Below are 17,105 nucleotides of genomic sequence, written 5' to 3'. Positions count from 1 at the left end.
TTTTAGAATCTCGGAATGTTTAACCTGAAGAAGGCCGAAGAATGCGATCGAAAATGTTTGTTTTTTCAAATAAATATTTTACTGATTACTCAAAGGTTTATTGTGAATCTATTTTTATAGTAATACTTTCTAATTTAGCAATGAGTTAATGAGTATTCAAAATGGTGTAATTATATTCTTTTAAATGGACTCTTAAATATAGCCAAAAATGTTAGTATCATTAAAGAAAATGCTAGAAAAAGTGTCAAAGGTTTTATATTACTTATTTACAGAAATTCTAGCTTTTCATGCATAGAATTATACATATTTTGAAACTATTTTGTTGATAATTTTAAGCCAGTTACATGGAATTAGACCAAAAATCAAAAATTTTTTTGCAAATAAAATACCATTTAAAATTTTAACAAAAAAAAATCAAAGTACCAAAAGCTGCAGAATTAAATAAAAAACGTGTTTCAAAACATACTACAGTCAACCCCCTATAACACAGTAGATACGTTCTGGTTTTTATGAATCCATTTTCTATGAGTCCAGCCAATCACAACCCGGCACATATGCAGTTTACGGACTACGGCTGTTTGAAAGGTTTCTCCCATAAAATTAATCGATTCTAGACTAATTTGACTCAACATTTCCAAAATACGTATAATTTTTTGGGAATAATCCATATAAACTATGCTATAAACAAAAAAATTGTAGGATTACTTACCGAACGTGCACCGTACAACTACACCATTGCTTAAGCTTGTTTTCGCCGTGGAGCTTGTCATCGAATGGCGCTCGCGTGCTTCCTGATAAATTATTTTTTTTGCAAAAAATTCACTGAACTTTGGAGACATCATTAATATAAATATAATGTTTATGGACATTAAATAATAAATGGTTTTTAGTAGGTCTGCTGTTTGTTTAAACTCAAAGGTTTGTGCAATATCCGCTATTAGTCTAGATTCGACCAATCCTGTTGCGACAAGAGTCGGCGATGACGTTTTACCAAATTATAGGAGTTTTTTTTTTAGTATGTTTGTTTGAATACTGTCGCAATTTTTTCGATGATATAGGAATCAGAACTATAGGAACCCATGTTATAGGGGTTGACTGTATATACAAACATAGTCAGTTACTGACAGTATATTTTAGGCTAACAATATGACAGTTTTAGGCTAGAAATAAAAAAAAATGACCAAATCCACAAGTGAAAAAAGTTTGGAATAAGATATTATTCAGTGAAAGTTTTAAAATAATAAATTTAAGATTTCAGCAATATAGCATTCAATGAGCTTTAGTTGCCGGCTGTTTAATTTATTTTACATATTTAATCATTTTAGCAGAAAGTTCTATTACTTCCTCATTTAAAGTTTCATCCTATTGCCAAATTGTACTTCCTTCCACTTTCTCACTCACTTAATTCACTCAAATATTGACCCATAAATTTTTAATGCACAGAACTTCTTCACTGGTATTGATAATGGTATAGAGTAAAAAAGGAGTTTCTTTACATATGTAAGCATTTTTGAACATCTCATGAAAATTATCCAATTATTTTAAAGCATATAGTCACTGATAAAAAATTCTAAGTTTGTAATCTCTAATCTTTAAAACACAGAAAACATTTAGTAAGCACTTGTTAGGATATGCTGATACCCAACAGATCACTTTTATCAATCTAGATATAGCAGGGAGATTAGTGTCAACAACCACAGATTATTTTCAAAAGAGCCACAAGTTGTTGACATGAATTAAGCATTATTCAGTACATTACACAATATTAAAAAAAATCATGCACAGTTCAGAATACTTAAAAATTCAATATTAAACTGCGTCACAATTTGCTTATTAAATTAGAAAATGAATTGATTTTAACATTTTATATATATTAATTAGAAAAAAGTATGAAATACTAAAAATAACAGAATATTAAAGCCTTAATAGCACAGAAGTTTAAATATGATGACATCAATATACACTCCTTCAGTCTTATGGACCTCCCTTTAACGGATATTGGAAACAACAGACAATCTGGAGCAGCCAATTCAGTTGAAAATCCTGTTCCCTACAGGCACTTGTGGCAACACTGGACACAAACTGCTGTTTCAGCAGCTGACCGCTAGTTGGTGGACTATCACTTTGTTCACAAGTGAAACCATGCATGCTTCTTATTGTTTCATGATTTTGCCACTTTTGTGTATCTGTGTTTATTTGTTCTTATTTTTTATAATTTTCTTTACCATATCTTCAGGAGGAAGAAAAGAAAAGCAGAAAAGGGTCAATTCGCCTTTCTTTTGTAATGTAATTGTGGATATTAGCCACTGCAAACTTAGTTTCAGAACTTACAATCGGCAACATCAGACAGATGTTGCTGATTGTAAGTTCGATGTTACCGAAAGATTGTAAGTTCGATGTTACCGAAGACAAGATATTGCCGAAAAAGTGGGCAACATCATACAGATGTTGCCCCCTTTTTATCTGTTAAAATGAGGAATAAGTGTAATCAAATTTCAATGCTATAGAATCATTTACCTTTTCAAGAGATCCGGCATTTTCTTTGCGATGTACATCAACTCTAATTATTAAAAAATAATGTTTAAAATCAAAAGAATAATATAACTGTGCAAAATATTTAAATAAAATTGAATATACCTTGCCCTTGACTGCTGAGTTATTTGTCTGATTGTTCCACCTGCACGTCCAATAATTGCTCCTACCATGTCACTCAAAACAAGAATTCTGAAATATAAAAATAATTGTAAGTAACATTCATCAAAATAATTAATTTCAATTATCCTTCATGATGATAATTCCATGTTTATAACATGGAATACTACCTCATCATCAGATTCCACAATTACATTAGAACAGGAATTCTAGAACAGTTTTTAAAAATTGTTTTTTATTTAAAATAAAAAGTATTCAAAAAGTCAATTCTAGAATTCTTGTTCCAATCTATAATGGTAGAATCTGAAGGGAGTGTCCTGAAAAACATTTAATTCCACAAATAAAACAACAGTCTTTATAGCAGAGTTGACTTTTTATTTAAGGCTATTTTTTTTTTCTTTAACAGTTTTGCATATTGAAGCAGGTGTGTAGCCTCAAATAAAAGAACAACTCTGCTGTAAAGATTTGTGTTCTTTAGTATTACAAAAGGACAAAATATGAAGACATTGTTTCTTCTAATTGTGAATATCTATATATTTTATTATTATCCTCTCCATTATATTTATTAAATATTTTTTAATGAAATATTCACTTATATAATAGATCATGAAAATAATATGACTATTTAATTATACTCAGTGAACTAACTCAAATTTTTACTACTGCTTTGGTTTTTCAATGATCAAAACATCAGATGTGATGCAAATATAAAAATTAAACTAACAATTACAACAGATTTTCCCTCTTTCAAGTGAGAATAAAAGAAATCTGGGAATAAAAAATACACAAAATATACAATTAGATAGTTGTCAGATCAAGAGATTCTGTGAGTGCTGAAGAAGTAACTAATCAGTGTTTATTATAAAACAGAAAGAATGTAATTTTAAAAATGTGTGTATCAGCATGTCTATTTTCAACAGTTATAAGCTATTGTACAGTACATAAAAATAACTCTATTGATAACTTACCTGAGTGGAAAATCTGAAGGACGTAATGAGGCAGAATTTCCTGGAAATGGAAAAGGATGAAAATTTCCACGCCCACGTGCCATTCTATTACTGCGGCCTTGATCCATATAAAAGTCTACTTTCAGTAATACTCCTTCATATTCATAGCCATTTAATTGAGCAAAGGCTCTAAAATATAAATTATAATTTAGATATATAAATAAGTTTATTACCAAACTAATTTCATATAAAGTTTTCTTAAGTTTACTGTTTTTCACTTAATAGATACTTTAAGGATGCATTTTCATTATTACACATTTTATTTTAATCATATTTTAAAAATTACTACTAGAAATATAATAGAATTATAATGCTCAGAGCTTCCATTATACAAGTGAACTTGAAACAATTTATAAAATCAATTAAAATATTAATACAAAAAGAAATAGATGATAAATGAAGGAAATTTTTAATAAATAAATAAATAAAGATATAGATAATTATTTGGAAGCAAGTAGTGTAGCAGTTTCCACAAAAATGGAAAAAAACAAGTTCTGTGCAGTGATAAAACACTTTTATTTAAAAAAGTGGGCAGTTGTTCAGATCAAAAATGGAGTTTGATGAAGTTAATGGAGACTCTGAACCAGTATTGAGGACTGTTTAGTTCTGGATAAGTGAGTTTAATTAAACATGGTTGGACATGCACTAAAGATGAAGTGCACTCTAGATGTCCAGTTGAGGTAACCAAAACAGAAATCATTGGAAAAGTCCATAATATCGTCATGGAAAACTGCTAGTAAAAGTGCAAGAGACTGCTGAGACTGTAGGTATCTCAACTGAATGAGTGCACAATATCCTGCATGAAATATTGCAAATGAAAAAGCTGTGTGCACAATGGATGCTGTGATTGTTGACTGTGGACCAAAAACACATGCAAAAGGACATTTCAACTCAGTGTTTGGCAATGTTTAACCACAATCTGCAGGACTTTGTGTTGATTTGTGACTGGATTTACCACTATATACCTGAGTTAAAGCAACAGTCAAAGCAGTGGACATGAGTGGTGAAAGTGGAAAAAAAAACAGTAATCTATTATGCAACATTACTGGACCATTTGAAAAAAAAAGCTGAAATAGACAGCTAAGATTGGGGCATACAAAAAAACAAACACTCTTTCACCAAGACAATGCACCATCCCACAAATCAGCAGCTGCAATGGCAAAATTGCATGAATTATGCTTTGAATTGATTCCTCATCTACCCTATTCTCCAGACTTGAACCCATCAGACTTCCTGTTTTCAAACTTAAAAATTTGGATTGATGGAAAGAAATTTTCATTGAATAAAGATGCCATACTGGAATAAACGTAAATAATATAAATAACACCCTTAACTATCCAACAAAAAAATGTTTAATATAACAAAATATTATATTAACTTTTAATATTGGTTCAACTGAAGATGGCCATTTAAGAACGGTTGAAAGCATTTTTGAATAAAGATTTCATTGAGGCTGTCAATATGTATTTTGCAGACCCCGAGAAAAACTATTTTCCAATGAATCAAAAAATTGGAAAACATGCTGGATCATGAGGACTACACACTTGAGCCCTCAATGGAGATTATGTTGAAAAATAAAATTGCTTTCTTTCAAAAATCTGTGCTTAACTTGCTTTTTTACCATACTTATCAAATGATTCTCATATTTTTATGATTTACATCACAAACCTAACGTTTTTTTTTATTTATAAATTTATTACTACAGCAAAATAAAGCAATGCAATATCTCAATGTGTCAATTATTTTGCAAAAGGAATTGTTCTTTAAGATTCAAGGAAATTACAATAGTAATTTTATAAAATAATTTGAAAGTGTGCAGGTTATATGCCAATATTAAATTCCAACAGCGAGTTAATGATGATTCACACTAATTATTTTCTGTTAAAATTTTTTCTGAATTATTATTATTATTGTTGTTGTTATGTTTTGTGAGTTATACTCGGTTCACACCAGTGACTGTGTACTATGCCAGACCAAAGTCAAGGCATAGCAACCAAAACAAAACTAAAATTAAATAAGTGTGTCAGTGTGCACGTCTGTATTCAGGAATTTCCTAACAATGTGGCATATATTCAATATAGTGGCCTTTTGTAGTGTGATGTATGTATTTCTATTCAATTGTAATGTTCCCAGGCTTTTATGTAGTGTGTGTGGTATCACACCTGTACAGGAAACAACAACAGGTACAATAAGCACCCTTACCATCCTCCACAGATGCCTTATTTCGTGGGCGAGTTCTGTGTACTTGCTAATTTTTTCAGTGCATGTGTTTTGTACATTGTGAGTGTTTGGAATGGCTATGTCTATAATGTATGTGATTTTATTGTGTTTGTCAATGAGTGTGATGTCTGGTCTGTTGTGGTAAATTGTTTTATCTGTGATTATGGCTCTGTCGTAGTACATTTTGTGCGTGTTGTTTTCCAATACTGTCTGTGGAATATACTTGTAGTATGGTTCGTGGATGTCTGCCAATTTGTGTTTCTTTGCAAGCTCTTGGTGTATTATATTTGCTACTTGATTGTGTCTATGTAAGTAATCTGTCTGTGCCAAGAGCTTGCAACCAGAAGTGATGTGTTGTATAGTTTCTGGCATGATGTGACATTTTCTGCATGTGTCATTTGTGAGTGTTGTATCTTTGAGTATGTGTTTTCTGTAGTTTTTAGTATTTATGACCTGATCCTGTATGGCAATCATGAATCCTTCCGTCTCCCCAAAGAGGCATCCCCGATCTAACCAGCTGTTTGACGCAGTTTTGTCAACAAAATCCTGGGCCAGGTCATAAGGATGCCTGCCATGGAGTGCCTTTCGAGCCCACGATTGCTTGATGGTGTCTATGCTTTTTATGTGTTGTGTCATGTCTGTATGATGTGAGTGTAAGTTTAATGGTGTGTTATTTGAGTCTGCTAGAGTTACTGCTTTATGTAACTGTGATGTTTCTTGTTTCTTGTAGAAAAACTCTCGCAGTGACTGTATTTGTTTGTAGTGAAGGTTAACTATGTCAATCAGGCCACGTCCGCCTTCTTTACGTGGAAGGGTTAATCTTTCTGTGGCGGATTTAGGATGATGTTGTTTATGCTTAGTAAGTGTTGTTCTTGTTTTCCTTTGGAGTTGCTCGAGATCTGTGTGAGTCCAATGTATAACTCCAAAAGAGTATGTGAGTACTGGGATGACATATGTGTTTATTGCTTTAACTGTGTGTTTTGCATTTAACTGTGTTCTAAGTATAGCGTTTAACCTACTTTGGTATTCTTTAATTAATCGTTGCTTTATTTGTGTATGTTCTGTTAGTTTGGCCTGTTGGAATCCTAAGTACTTGTAGAACTCGCCCTCTTCCATGGATTCAATAACGTCTCCATTTCCAAGTGCAAAATCTTCTTTCTTCAGGATTCCTTTTTCTATGTGAAGTTTTTTGCATTTGTCTAGGCCAAACTCCATTTGTATGTCCTTAGTGTATGAATGTGTGATTTGTAGGAGTTGATGAAGTTGTTTTTGTGTGGATGCATAAAGTTTTATGTCGTCCATGTACATGAGATGTGAGAGTGTAAACTGTGTTGTTTTTTCATGTCTGATATTGTAGCCATAATGCGTGTTGTTTAACATGTTGGATAATGGATTCAGGGCTAGGCAGAACCAGAGAGGACTCAAGGAATCTCCTTGAAAAATTCCTCGCCTAATGAATATTTCGTTTGTTTGTATGGAAGTGTTACTAACCCTGAGATGTAGTGTTGTTCTCCAGTGCTGCATAGTGTTTTCGAAGAATGCAATGAGTGATGGATGTATTTTGTACATGTGTAGAATATGTAGCAGCCAACTGTGTGGAACACTGTCGAATGCTTTTCTGTAGTCTATATATGCCATGTGTATGTTTCTGTGTTGTTTGTGTGCTTGCCGTAGAATGACTGAATCTATGAGTAACTGTTCTTTGCATCCCCTGTGATTTCTACGGCAACCTTTTTGTTGTTCTGTAAGAATGTCGTGTTCTTCAACATGTTTGTATATTTTGTTTGTGATACAGGATGTCAATAATTTGTAGAGTGTTGGAAGACATGTAATTGGTCTGTATTGTGTGGGGTCTGTGGTTTTGTTGTTTTTAGGTTTCATGTAGGTGATGCCCTGAGTAAGAAATTTTGGCATGTCTTGTGGATTGATGATGATGTGTGTTAGATGTTTAGCTAGTTCCTGGTGCAGTGATGTAAACTTTTTGTACCAGAAATTGTGAATGTTGTCTACACCAGGTGTCTTCCAGTTGTGTGTTCTGTTAACAGCGTAGCGAATGTCGTGTATGTTTATTTCAGCACAGGGCATAGTTGGTATGTTGTGCAAGTTTCTGTTCTCCTCCTCGATCCAGCCTGCATCAGCATTGTGTGTAACAGCATTGGACCAAAGAGAAGACCAATAAGTTGTGAGTTCTTCTTCTGTTGGTGTGCCACTGTGCTGTGTATCAGTGTTTGTTTTGGTACTGATTTGTCTGTAGAAAAGTTTTTCATTGTTTGTGAATAATTTATTTTGTCGTTTTCGTAATGTACATGTTTTGTATCGTTTGAGTTCATTATTATTATTATTATTATTATTAAGTGGGCTCAAAAGACACTCCATGGCAGGCATCCTTATGACCTGGCCCAGGATTTTGTTCACAAAACTGCATGAAACAGCTGGTTAGATCGGGAATGCCTCTTTGGGGAGACAGAAGGATTCATGATTGCCATACAGGATCAGATCATAAATACTAAAAACTATAGAAAACACAAACTCAAAGATACAACACTCACAAATGACACATGCAGAAAATGTCACATCATGCCAGAAATTATACAACACATCGCTTCTGGTTGCAAGCTCTTGGCACAGACAGATTACTTACACAGACATAATCAAGTAGCAAATATAATACAGCAAGAACTTGCAAACAAACAAATTATTAGACATCCACCAACCATACTACAAATACATTCCACAGACAGTATTGGAAAACAACATGCACAAACTGTACTACGACAGAGCCATAATCACAGATAAAACAATTTACCACAACAGACCAGACATCACACTCCTTGACAAACACAATAAAATCACATACATTATAGACATAGCCATTCCAAACACTCACAATGTACAAAACACATTCACTGAAAAAATTAGCAAGTACACAGAACTCGCCCAGAAAATAAAGGCATCTGTGGAGGATGGAAAGGGTGCTTATTGTACCTGTTGTTCGCTCCTGTACAGGTGTGATACCCCACACACTACATAAAAGGCTGGGAACATTACAATTGAATAGAAATACATACATCACACTACAGAAGGACACTATATTGAATACATGCCACATTATTAGGAAATTCCTGAATACAGACACTGACACACTTATTTAATTTTTGTTTTTGGTTGCTATGCCTTGACTCTGTTCCGGCATAGTATACAGCCACCGGTATAAACCGAGTATAACCCACTAAATACTGTATAATAATAATGAAAATGAAAATATCAATATCCAATAAAAATAATACTCACTGTTGAGCCTGATCTTGAGTTTCATAAGTTACAACTACACTATACACATCATCTGCCACAGCACCTACATCAATTATACTTTATATTAAAATACTTATAAAAGATAAATAATCTGAACATACAATTTATATTCAATGCATGTCAATGCAATTTTGTATAGTAATAATGCATACAAAAATTTCACACACTTAATTTTAAGGATGATATTCGGAGAAAACATTTTAAATCAGATATAAATTATAAAATTTAAATTAATCAGCATCATTCTAATTTACAATCTTAAAAGATATTTTTTTCTTAGAGTGTCGTCATTTAAGAATCACTGCTCTAAATTTATGACAATATACAGCCAAGTATGCTGCAGATATGAAAGTATTTTAAATATGAAAAACTCATTTGTATAAAGATTAATTACATTCATAATCAATCAATACATAGACCAGGCCCCTAGGTAATTATTATTGCATACCAATTATTCATAATTTAAACACACATTACAATCCATAAATTTTATGACAGGAATTATAAAAATAAAAATGAGAGAAAAATAGTATATAGAAACATGGAAAATATTGTTAATCATATTAAATTTGACCCTTTATTTTTTGCAAATTGGCATTTGAGATCTCTTCAATAAAAAATGTGTGTGGGGCATGCTTTAATATCTCAAGATGGGATTAAGATTAAGAAACAAAATTTGGCATGGTAACTCGTATGCAAGAGGCATTGATGCTATTAAATTTTATCAGTTAAAAGGTTGTGGGATAAGGATAGAGGGAAAAATCACAAGTCATATCTTGAGTGAAATCTGACAATGAAAATTTTGGGGGAAAAAAAAAAAACAAAAAACAACTGCACAGCTTCTTGCTGATTTATGTTTAACAAATCAATATCCTTTAAGTTTCAATTTCAACTTAGAAAATAAAATTCAGAAGGGGGACAAAACCTGGTAAGTAAGGGGAGCAATAGAGTGAGGAATCTTTTTTGTGTCAAAAGTTTATGCATGTTTGCAGCTTGCAAGTAGATACATTATTATGCAACAGGAAAAAATCTTGGAATCAGAATATGATAGAGTAAACACACTGAATTCATTTTAGGAGATAATTCAATAATAATTCAATAATAGTGAAGTTGAGGCCGAAGTTTTAAATGCAAAAACATGTATGTTGGACATTCAGCACTGCTTTCCTGTAAGCAGTGCTGAATGTCCGACGTACGTTTTCGCATTTAAAACTTTGGCCTCAACCTTGCTAATACTTTATAAAATTACACTCACTGTTCTTCTTTTTGATACTAGTTCTTTGTGAACTACAGCCTTAAAGTTGTTTTGATGGAAACTTTTGAAATTTCAATTTTTCTGATCTGGAAGGTATCTTAACAACCCAAAATTCTGTGTCTTGGTTTTACAATCTTAAATGAAACAAAGGTCTTATCTCTCATAATGATTTTGCCAAAGAAATTTTCATCTGCTATCATAATGATGCTCTGGCAAGACAAAACAGCTTCTTTTTCTCAGATATCAAGGCATGCGAGAAAAAACACTTATCTTTCTCTTCCTCAAATCTTCACTCAAAATGAATGAACAGTTTTGGGAATATCCAAAGACTTAACTATCACCTACAATGCTATTTTTAATAATTGTGCTTCATAACTCAGCAATGTTTTCTTTTGTTCAAATCAAAGTGGTATGACCAGTTTTTGTCCTTTACAAAGTTCCTTCCATCACAAACACCACTAAAGGTATTTAAAGTTTCTGTACAAGATAGATCCACTTTCTGAAAAAATGAAATGCATTGCTTTTTAAAGTAAAGGTTAAGAGAGCTTGCTCTATCCCCAGGCCCCCATGAGTTCCCAATGGCCTTGATAACCTAGCAACAATTTACAGTAAACATTATAACTTACAATATATTGTTAGTGTGTTTGGAATTTGTAAGTGAACAGATAATTGATATTACTTAATAAGCACATTGTTTGATACATTGCCATATTACTGTTCTAGAAAAAGTTAAGGAAAAACTTATGGAATGCACTGTGAATATCATATATTTTTAATTCTGTACACTAGAAAATGTTACACATTTTACAACACACCGAAAAACAAAAAAGTGAAAAACCACTGATTTAAGTGATACTTTTTATTTCCTAACAATTCAAATTTCTTCCAGAAATCCTCAAAAACTTTTTTAAATGTTTTAAACAATCATCATCTCCATTTTCAAAATGAATTAATAAAAAACACTAAAAAAGTTGATTTTTCTCTACTTTTTTCATGAAATCTGATATTTTCNTAAAAGGTTGTGGGATAAGGATAGAGGGAAAAATCACAAGTCATATCTTGAGTGAAATCTGACAATGAAAATTTTGGGGGAAAAAAAAAAAACAAAAAACAACTGCACAGCTTCTTGCTGATTTATGTTTAACAAATCAATATCCTTTAAGTTTCAATTTCAACTTAGAAAATAAAATTCAGAAGGGGGACAAAACCTGGTAAGTAAGGGGAGCAATAGAGTGAGGAATCTTTTTTGTGTCAAAAGTTTATGCATGTTTGCAGCTTGCAAGCAGATACATTATCATGCAACAGGAAAAAATCTTGGAATCAGAATATGATAGAGTAAACACACTGAATTCATTTTAGGAGATAATTCAATAATAATTCAATAATAGTGAAGTTGAGGCCGAAGTTTTAAATGCAAAAACATGTATGTTGGACATTCAGCACTGCTTTCCTGTAAGCAGTGCTGAATGTCCGACGTACGTTTTCGCATTTAAAACTTTGGCCTCAACCTTGCTAATACTTTATAAAATTACACTCACTGTTCTTCTTTTTGATACTAGTTCTTTGTGAACTACAGCCTTAAAGTTGTTTTGATGGAAACTTTTGAAATTTCAATTTTTCTGATCTGGAAGGTATCTTAACAACCCAAAATTCTGTGTCTTGGTTTTACAATCTTAAATGAAACAAAGGTCTTATCTCTCATAATGATTTTGCCAAAGAAATTTTCATCTGCTATCATAATGATGCTCTGGCAAGACAAAACAGCTTCTTTTTCTCAGATATCAAGGCATGCGAGAAAAAACACTTATCTTTCTCTTCCTCAAATCTTCACTCAAAATGAATGAACAGTTTTGGGAATATCCAAAGACTTAACTATCACCTACAATGCTATTTTTAATAATTGTGCTTCATAACTCAGCAATGTTTTCTTTTGTTCAAATCAAAGTGGTATGACCAGTTTTTGTCCTTTACAAAGTTCCTTCCATCACAAACACCACTAAAGGTATTTAAAGTTTCTGTACAAGATAGATCCACTTTCTGAAAAAATGAAATGCATTGCTTTTTAAAGTAAAGGTTAAGAGAGCTTGCTCTATCCCCAGGCCCCCATGAGTTCCCAATGGCCTTGATAACCTAGCAACAATTTACAGTAAACATTATAACTTACAATATATTGTTAGTGTGTTTGGAATTTGTAAGTGAACAGATAATTGATATTACTTAATAAGCACATTGTTTGATACATTGCCATATTACTGTTCTAGAAAAAGTTAAGGAAAAACTTATGGAATGCACTGTGAATATCATATATTTTTAATTCTGTACACTAGAAAATGTTACACATTTTACAACACACCGAAAAACAAAAAAGTGAAAAACCACTGATTTAAGTGATACTTTTTATTTCCTAACAATTCAAATTTCTTCCAGAAATCCTCAAAAACTTTTTTAAATGTTTTAAACAATCATCATCTCCATTTTCAAAATGAATTAATAAAAAACACTAAAAAAGTTGATTTTTCTCTACTTTTTTCATGAAATCTGATATTTTCATTTGCTTTTTTTATATAGTAACTTTTAATTTAATCTATAAAAAAACACAGCAACAGTCTTTTGGGCTCATTTATAGAACGATCACCACCACCACCTATTTTATAAGAAAATTTATTCTTTCATGATTTTAGAGCAACAAAGGTTTTTTCTATCACTTTTTCTTATTTATAGCCTTATCTTTTAAGTAATTTTTCTTTGTGATGAAAATCTCTCTCATGCATCAAAGATGTGGAAACAAATAGTCTTTTCAGATGAAAAAAAGTGGAATTTGGATGTACCATCAAATTCATCAAAGATGTCATCTCAAAATCTTGTCAATCCTGCACAGTAAGATCATATTCTAGCAATTTTTGAAATGGAGAAAATGGGAGCTACAAAAGTTATTTTTAAATCAAACTTCCAGCATACTTTTGGTCTGTCAATAGCATTCTTCATACTTTTTTGAAAAGCAAAATTTTTTAGTGTGAAAGAATAAATATATATAATTGTTTATCTTTCCACATCAAATTGCCTTGTCCATTTCAGCTTTGAATCAAAAATCAACTACCACCAATCTTACTATTATACTCCCAAGTTTTTCAAAATTCCAGCAATGTAAGACTTTTTATTTTAAGTAAACCCTTTAACCCAGTACTTTTTAATCTTTTAATTTCAAATTTATATTCAATATTCCATTTCTCTTATATACTGGCTGAAATAATTATATCTTATGAACATTGAAGATTAAAAATTAATGGTGTCAAATTTTGACTTTCACCTTTTTTGTAAATTATCTAGCACATCAGTTGCAGTCTTTGTAACTCACTTTTATATTGGTCAACCATCACACAAGTATTCCAAATCAACAATCTTAGTATAATTTTTAACTCCAAATTAACTTTCAATATACAATCAATTTAAATAAAATCCATCTAATGGAAAAATTAACTGCAAAGATATATAAGGTTAGTGTGACACATTTGTACAATCAATTTAATCTGGAAATTCATAGCAAGATAATGTGGAGGTTAGGAATTGCAATTGCTGGATCCCTCATCCAGCAATCCCAGCTGGATCCAGAGCTGCAGATCTGCAAATACTCAATTTAACTTTCTAAATAATGGTGCAAAAATCTAAGTTGTCGGCATTGCCACTTTGCTACATGCACTATCACTCGGCGGCAAAAGCGACGTTGCCATTCAGTGTGGCACATGCTACACCCTCTCTCTACACCACACTGCTTACCCTTTTACCTCTGTTGATCTAATTGCCAGTTGACTTTCTGCTATCACTGAATAAGTTCTTCGTGCAAAATAAAATAAATAACTGCTCTCCTAGTCCTAGTGCATAATTCTAATTTATGGTTGGTTGTGACATCAATAAATCATGTGACAGAACAATCGCAGTTTAAGTCTATGGAGAGCTGCAGAAAAAGTCTATGAAAACATAACCTGTCCCTCCGGGAGATGACCGTCACTAGCTAATAGAAAACCTTTTATTTCAGCTCAATCGATATTTTACCAGAGGTGAAAAATAAGAAAGTTATCATACATTTTTCTGGCAATTGCACGATGATCAGGAGTTGCGTCGCTCTCTCCACTAAGCTTATTGCATGTTTAACAGGCAGTCCAGAAGATATTGATGCCAACACGCTATCGCTCGCAGTTGGCCCATCAAATATAATCATCATTGTTGCCACTGATGGATTGAAAACCACCAACACCGTGACTGTGGCTTTCATTGACTTAAAAATCATCATCATGGCCCACTTCTCTCTCCACCCTGATGACTACACTTGACAACAGAATATGCTCCTAGCAACCGCGATCCGCCATCTTTGCTCTGTCATGTGATCCAGTGATGTCACAACTGACCGTAAATTAGAATTAAGCAGTCCTGGTTGGTAATAGTATTATATAGAGAATAGAGGGCGCTTCTACATGATACAAATTAAATAAAATTGATTTATTTACCACAAAAACGGCTCTAACAATTTGGATCAAACTTGGTTAGTTTAGTGCTGCTTCAGCTGCTTGGAAATAAAATTTATTAAGTATGTACTGTATATTTATAAATCAAAAGTTCTTAATTTATTTTTTCAAGTAACATGCCAGTTCAGTCAGTTCACAGTTACATAATAATAATAACTGTACAATTCAAATTCATACTGAATAATGTCTCTTACAAAGCCAAGTCAGTAAGAGAAATGTGAGAGAATGATGATAAAAAACTTGTGGGACTATTTTAAAGAATTGGATGATAGTTGAAGTGCAAAATGCTTATTATGTTCAAAAACTTTGCTGATTAGTAATTGTTCAACAACAGGCTTAAAAGGCCATCTACAAAAAGATATACTGCATCAACATTACTTCTGCAAACAGCAAATTACCACTTCATAATACAGATACAGTAGTTCCCACAGCAATAGCAACTACATCAAAAATGTTGATGATCAGGAAGTAGATATTATACCAAACAAAAAGGCTAAGAAGAGTACTGATGCCTATTTTGTAAAAGAAATTTGATGGAAGCCATGGTTACAAGGATAGTGTGAAAAGATGGTTTTACACTGACAAGGGAACTGTCGGAGTGTCTTCTAATAAATTTTAATAAAATTTAGTTAATAACTATGTTAAAAGTATACAAAATTTTATTAATTCTTCAACCATTTTTGAAAATTCCAGAATTTATTCTAAATGCAATATCGCCGTCTTCCTCCGCGACCCTTTCACTTCTAAAAGTTTGCATAACTGTGTTAAACTACTATAAAGTAGTGCAACATTTGATTGCTAATAACTCTGATCAACACTTTTAGCGAATGCTACAAATTTGAAATAGAGTTTGTATAATTTTAAATTAGTTATTAACTAAATTTTATTAGAAGACACTCCGACAGTTCCCTTGTGAATTCAATTTGTACATCTTCTGATTTAAGAAGTTTGCAATACATTAAATCTGATTTACAGAACCTGTAACCGATGCGAATCACTTGTTCATTCAACAACCAAATGTTTTCATAAACATATATTTAATATATAATACAGAGATGATTATATTTCTTTTACACAACTAATTTCAGAAAAATCTCGAAACTTCTTTAAAATCAATCAGGAATTCCATGACCCATTATTAAGCTCTAATATTAATGCTTATTTGATTTTGAAGAATCCCAAATTCAATTAAGATCACTCAGTTTAAACAAATAAGCCACACTTTTTGTAATTAGTAATAAGCCAAACATTCAATAAGATGTTTGGAAATTTTATATAAATGTAAATTTGTTCTAATAACCTAAATAATGAAAATTGTAATTAGAAAATTGTTTGGATCATACATGATAGTATGTTCACATATCCTCCTTTTACTAGATCAAATTGAAGACCCTATGTATTCTAAGAAATAGGAGTTATGCATTTTTTTAGCATAATGGCAAATATGCTCAATTTCGATATTGCACTTTGTGCTGAGATAAACAACAGACATGTTCCTAAATGTTAACAATCTTCTTATGCCTAGTTCAAACATTATTTGTATAAATTTTGTATTAAAAGTAAAATAGAAGTAAAACATTTTAGTATTGTATATACATTTTTTTCTATTACTTTTTGGTTCTGTATTTTAGTTTTTGAATAAAGTCAGTCATAAATATCATTTCTACATAGATATATNGTTGTGTTTAGTGAGTTATACTCGGTTCACACCAGTGACTGTGTACTATGCCAGACCAAAGTCAAGGCATAGCAACCAAAACAAAACTAAAATTAAATAAGTGTGTCAGTGTGCACGTCTGTATTCAGGAATTTCCTAACAATGTGGCATATATTCAATATAGTGGCCTTTTGTAGTGTGATGTATGTATTTCTATTCAATTGTAATGTTCCCAGGCTTTTATGTAGTGTGTGTGTGGTATCACACCTGTACAGGAAACAACAACAGGTACAATAAGCACCCTTACCATCCTCCACAGATGCCTTATTTCGTGGGCGAGTTCTGTGTACTTGCTAATTTTTTATGTGCATGTGTTTTGTACATTGTGAGTGTTTGGAATGGCTATGTCTATAATGTATGTGATTTTATTGTGTTTGTCAATGTTATTAAATATTTTTTAATGAAATATTCACTTATATTCT

At 32.0% G+C, this 17,105-nt stretch overlaps 1 protein-coding gene across 2 annotated transcripts in view; it reads right to left on the bottom strand.

The window, feature by feature from the left end:
- The window catches only part of LOC111618482 (insulin-like growth factor 2 mRNA-binding protein 1), a 111,177-nt gene that overhangs the window by 49,426 nt on the left and 44,646 nt on the right, over positions 1-17,105 (bottom strand). For both annotated transcript variants that reach the window (XM_023360032.1, XM_023360033.1), the window contains exons 4-7: positions 9,171-9,234; positions 3,621-3,788; positions 2,638-2,724; positions 2,518-2,560 (exon numbers count right to left, since the gene is read on the bottom strand). In XM_023360032.1, the coding sequence (XP_023215800.1) occupies positions 2,518-2,560; positions 2,638-2,724; positions 3,621-3,788; positions 9,171-9,234 (362 nt within the window). The remainder of the gene's footprint in view (positions 1-2,517; positions 2,561-2,637; positions 2,725-3,620; positions 3,789-9,170; positions 9,235-17,105) is intronic.

The sequence above is a fragment of the Centruroides sculpturatus genome, unplaced genomic scaffold (genome assembly GCF_000671375.1).
Source record: "Centruroides sculpturatus isolate CEXI.00-Female unplaced genomic scaffold, Cexi_2.0 scaffold5, whole genome shotgun sequence".
NCBI lineage: Eukaryota > Metazoa > Arthropoda > Arachnida > Scorpiones > Buthidae > Centruroides > Centruroides sculpturatus.
Note: the sequence above shows the minus strand (reverse complement) of the source record. Positions and strands in the feature narration are given on the sequence as shown.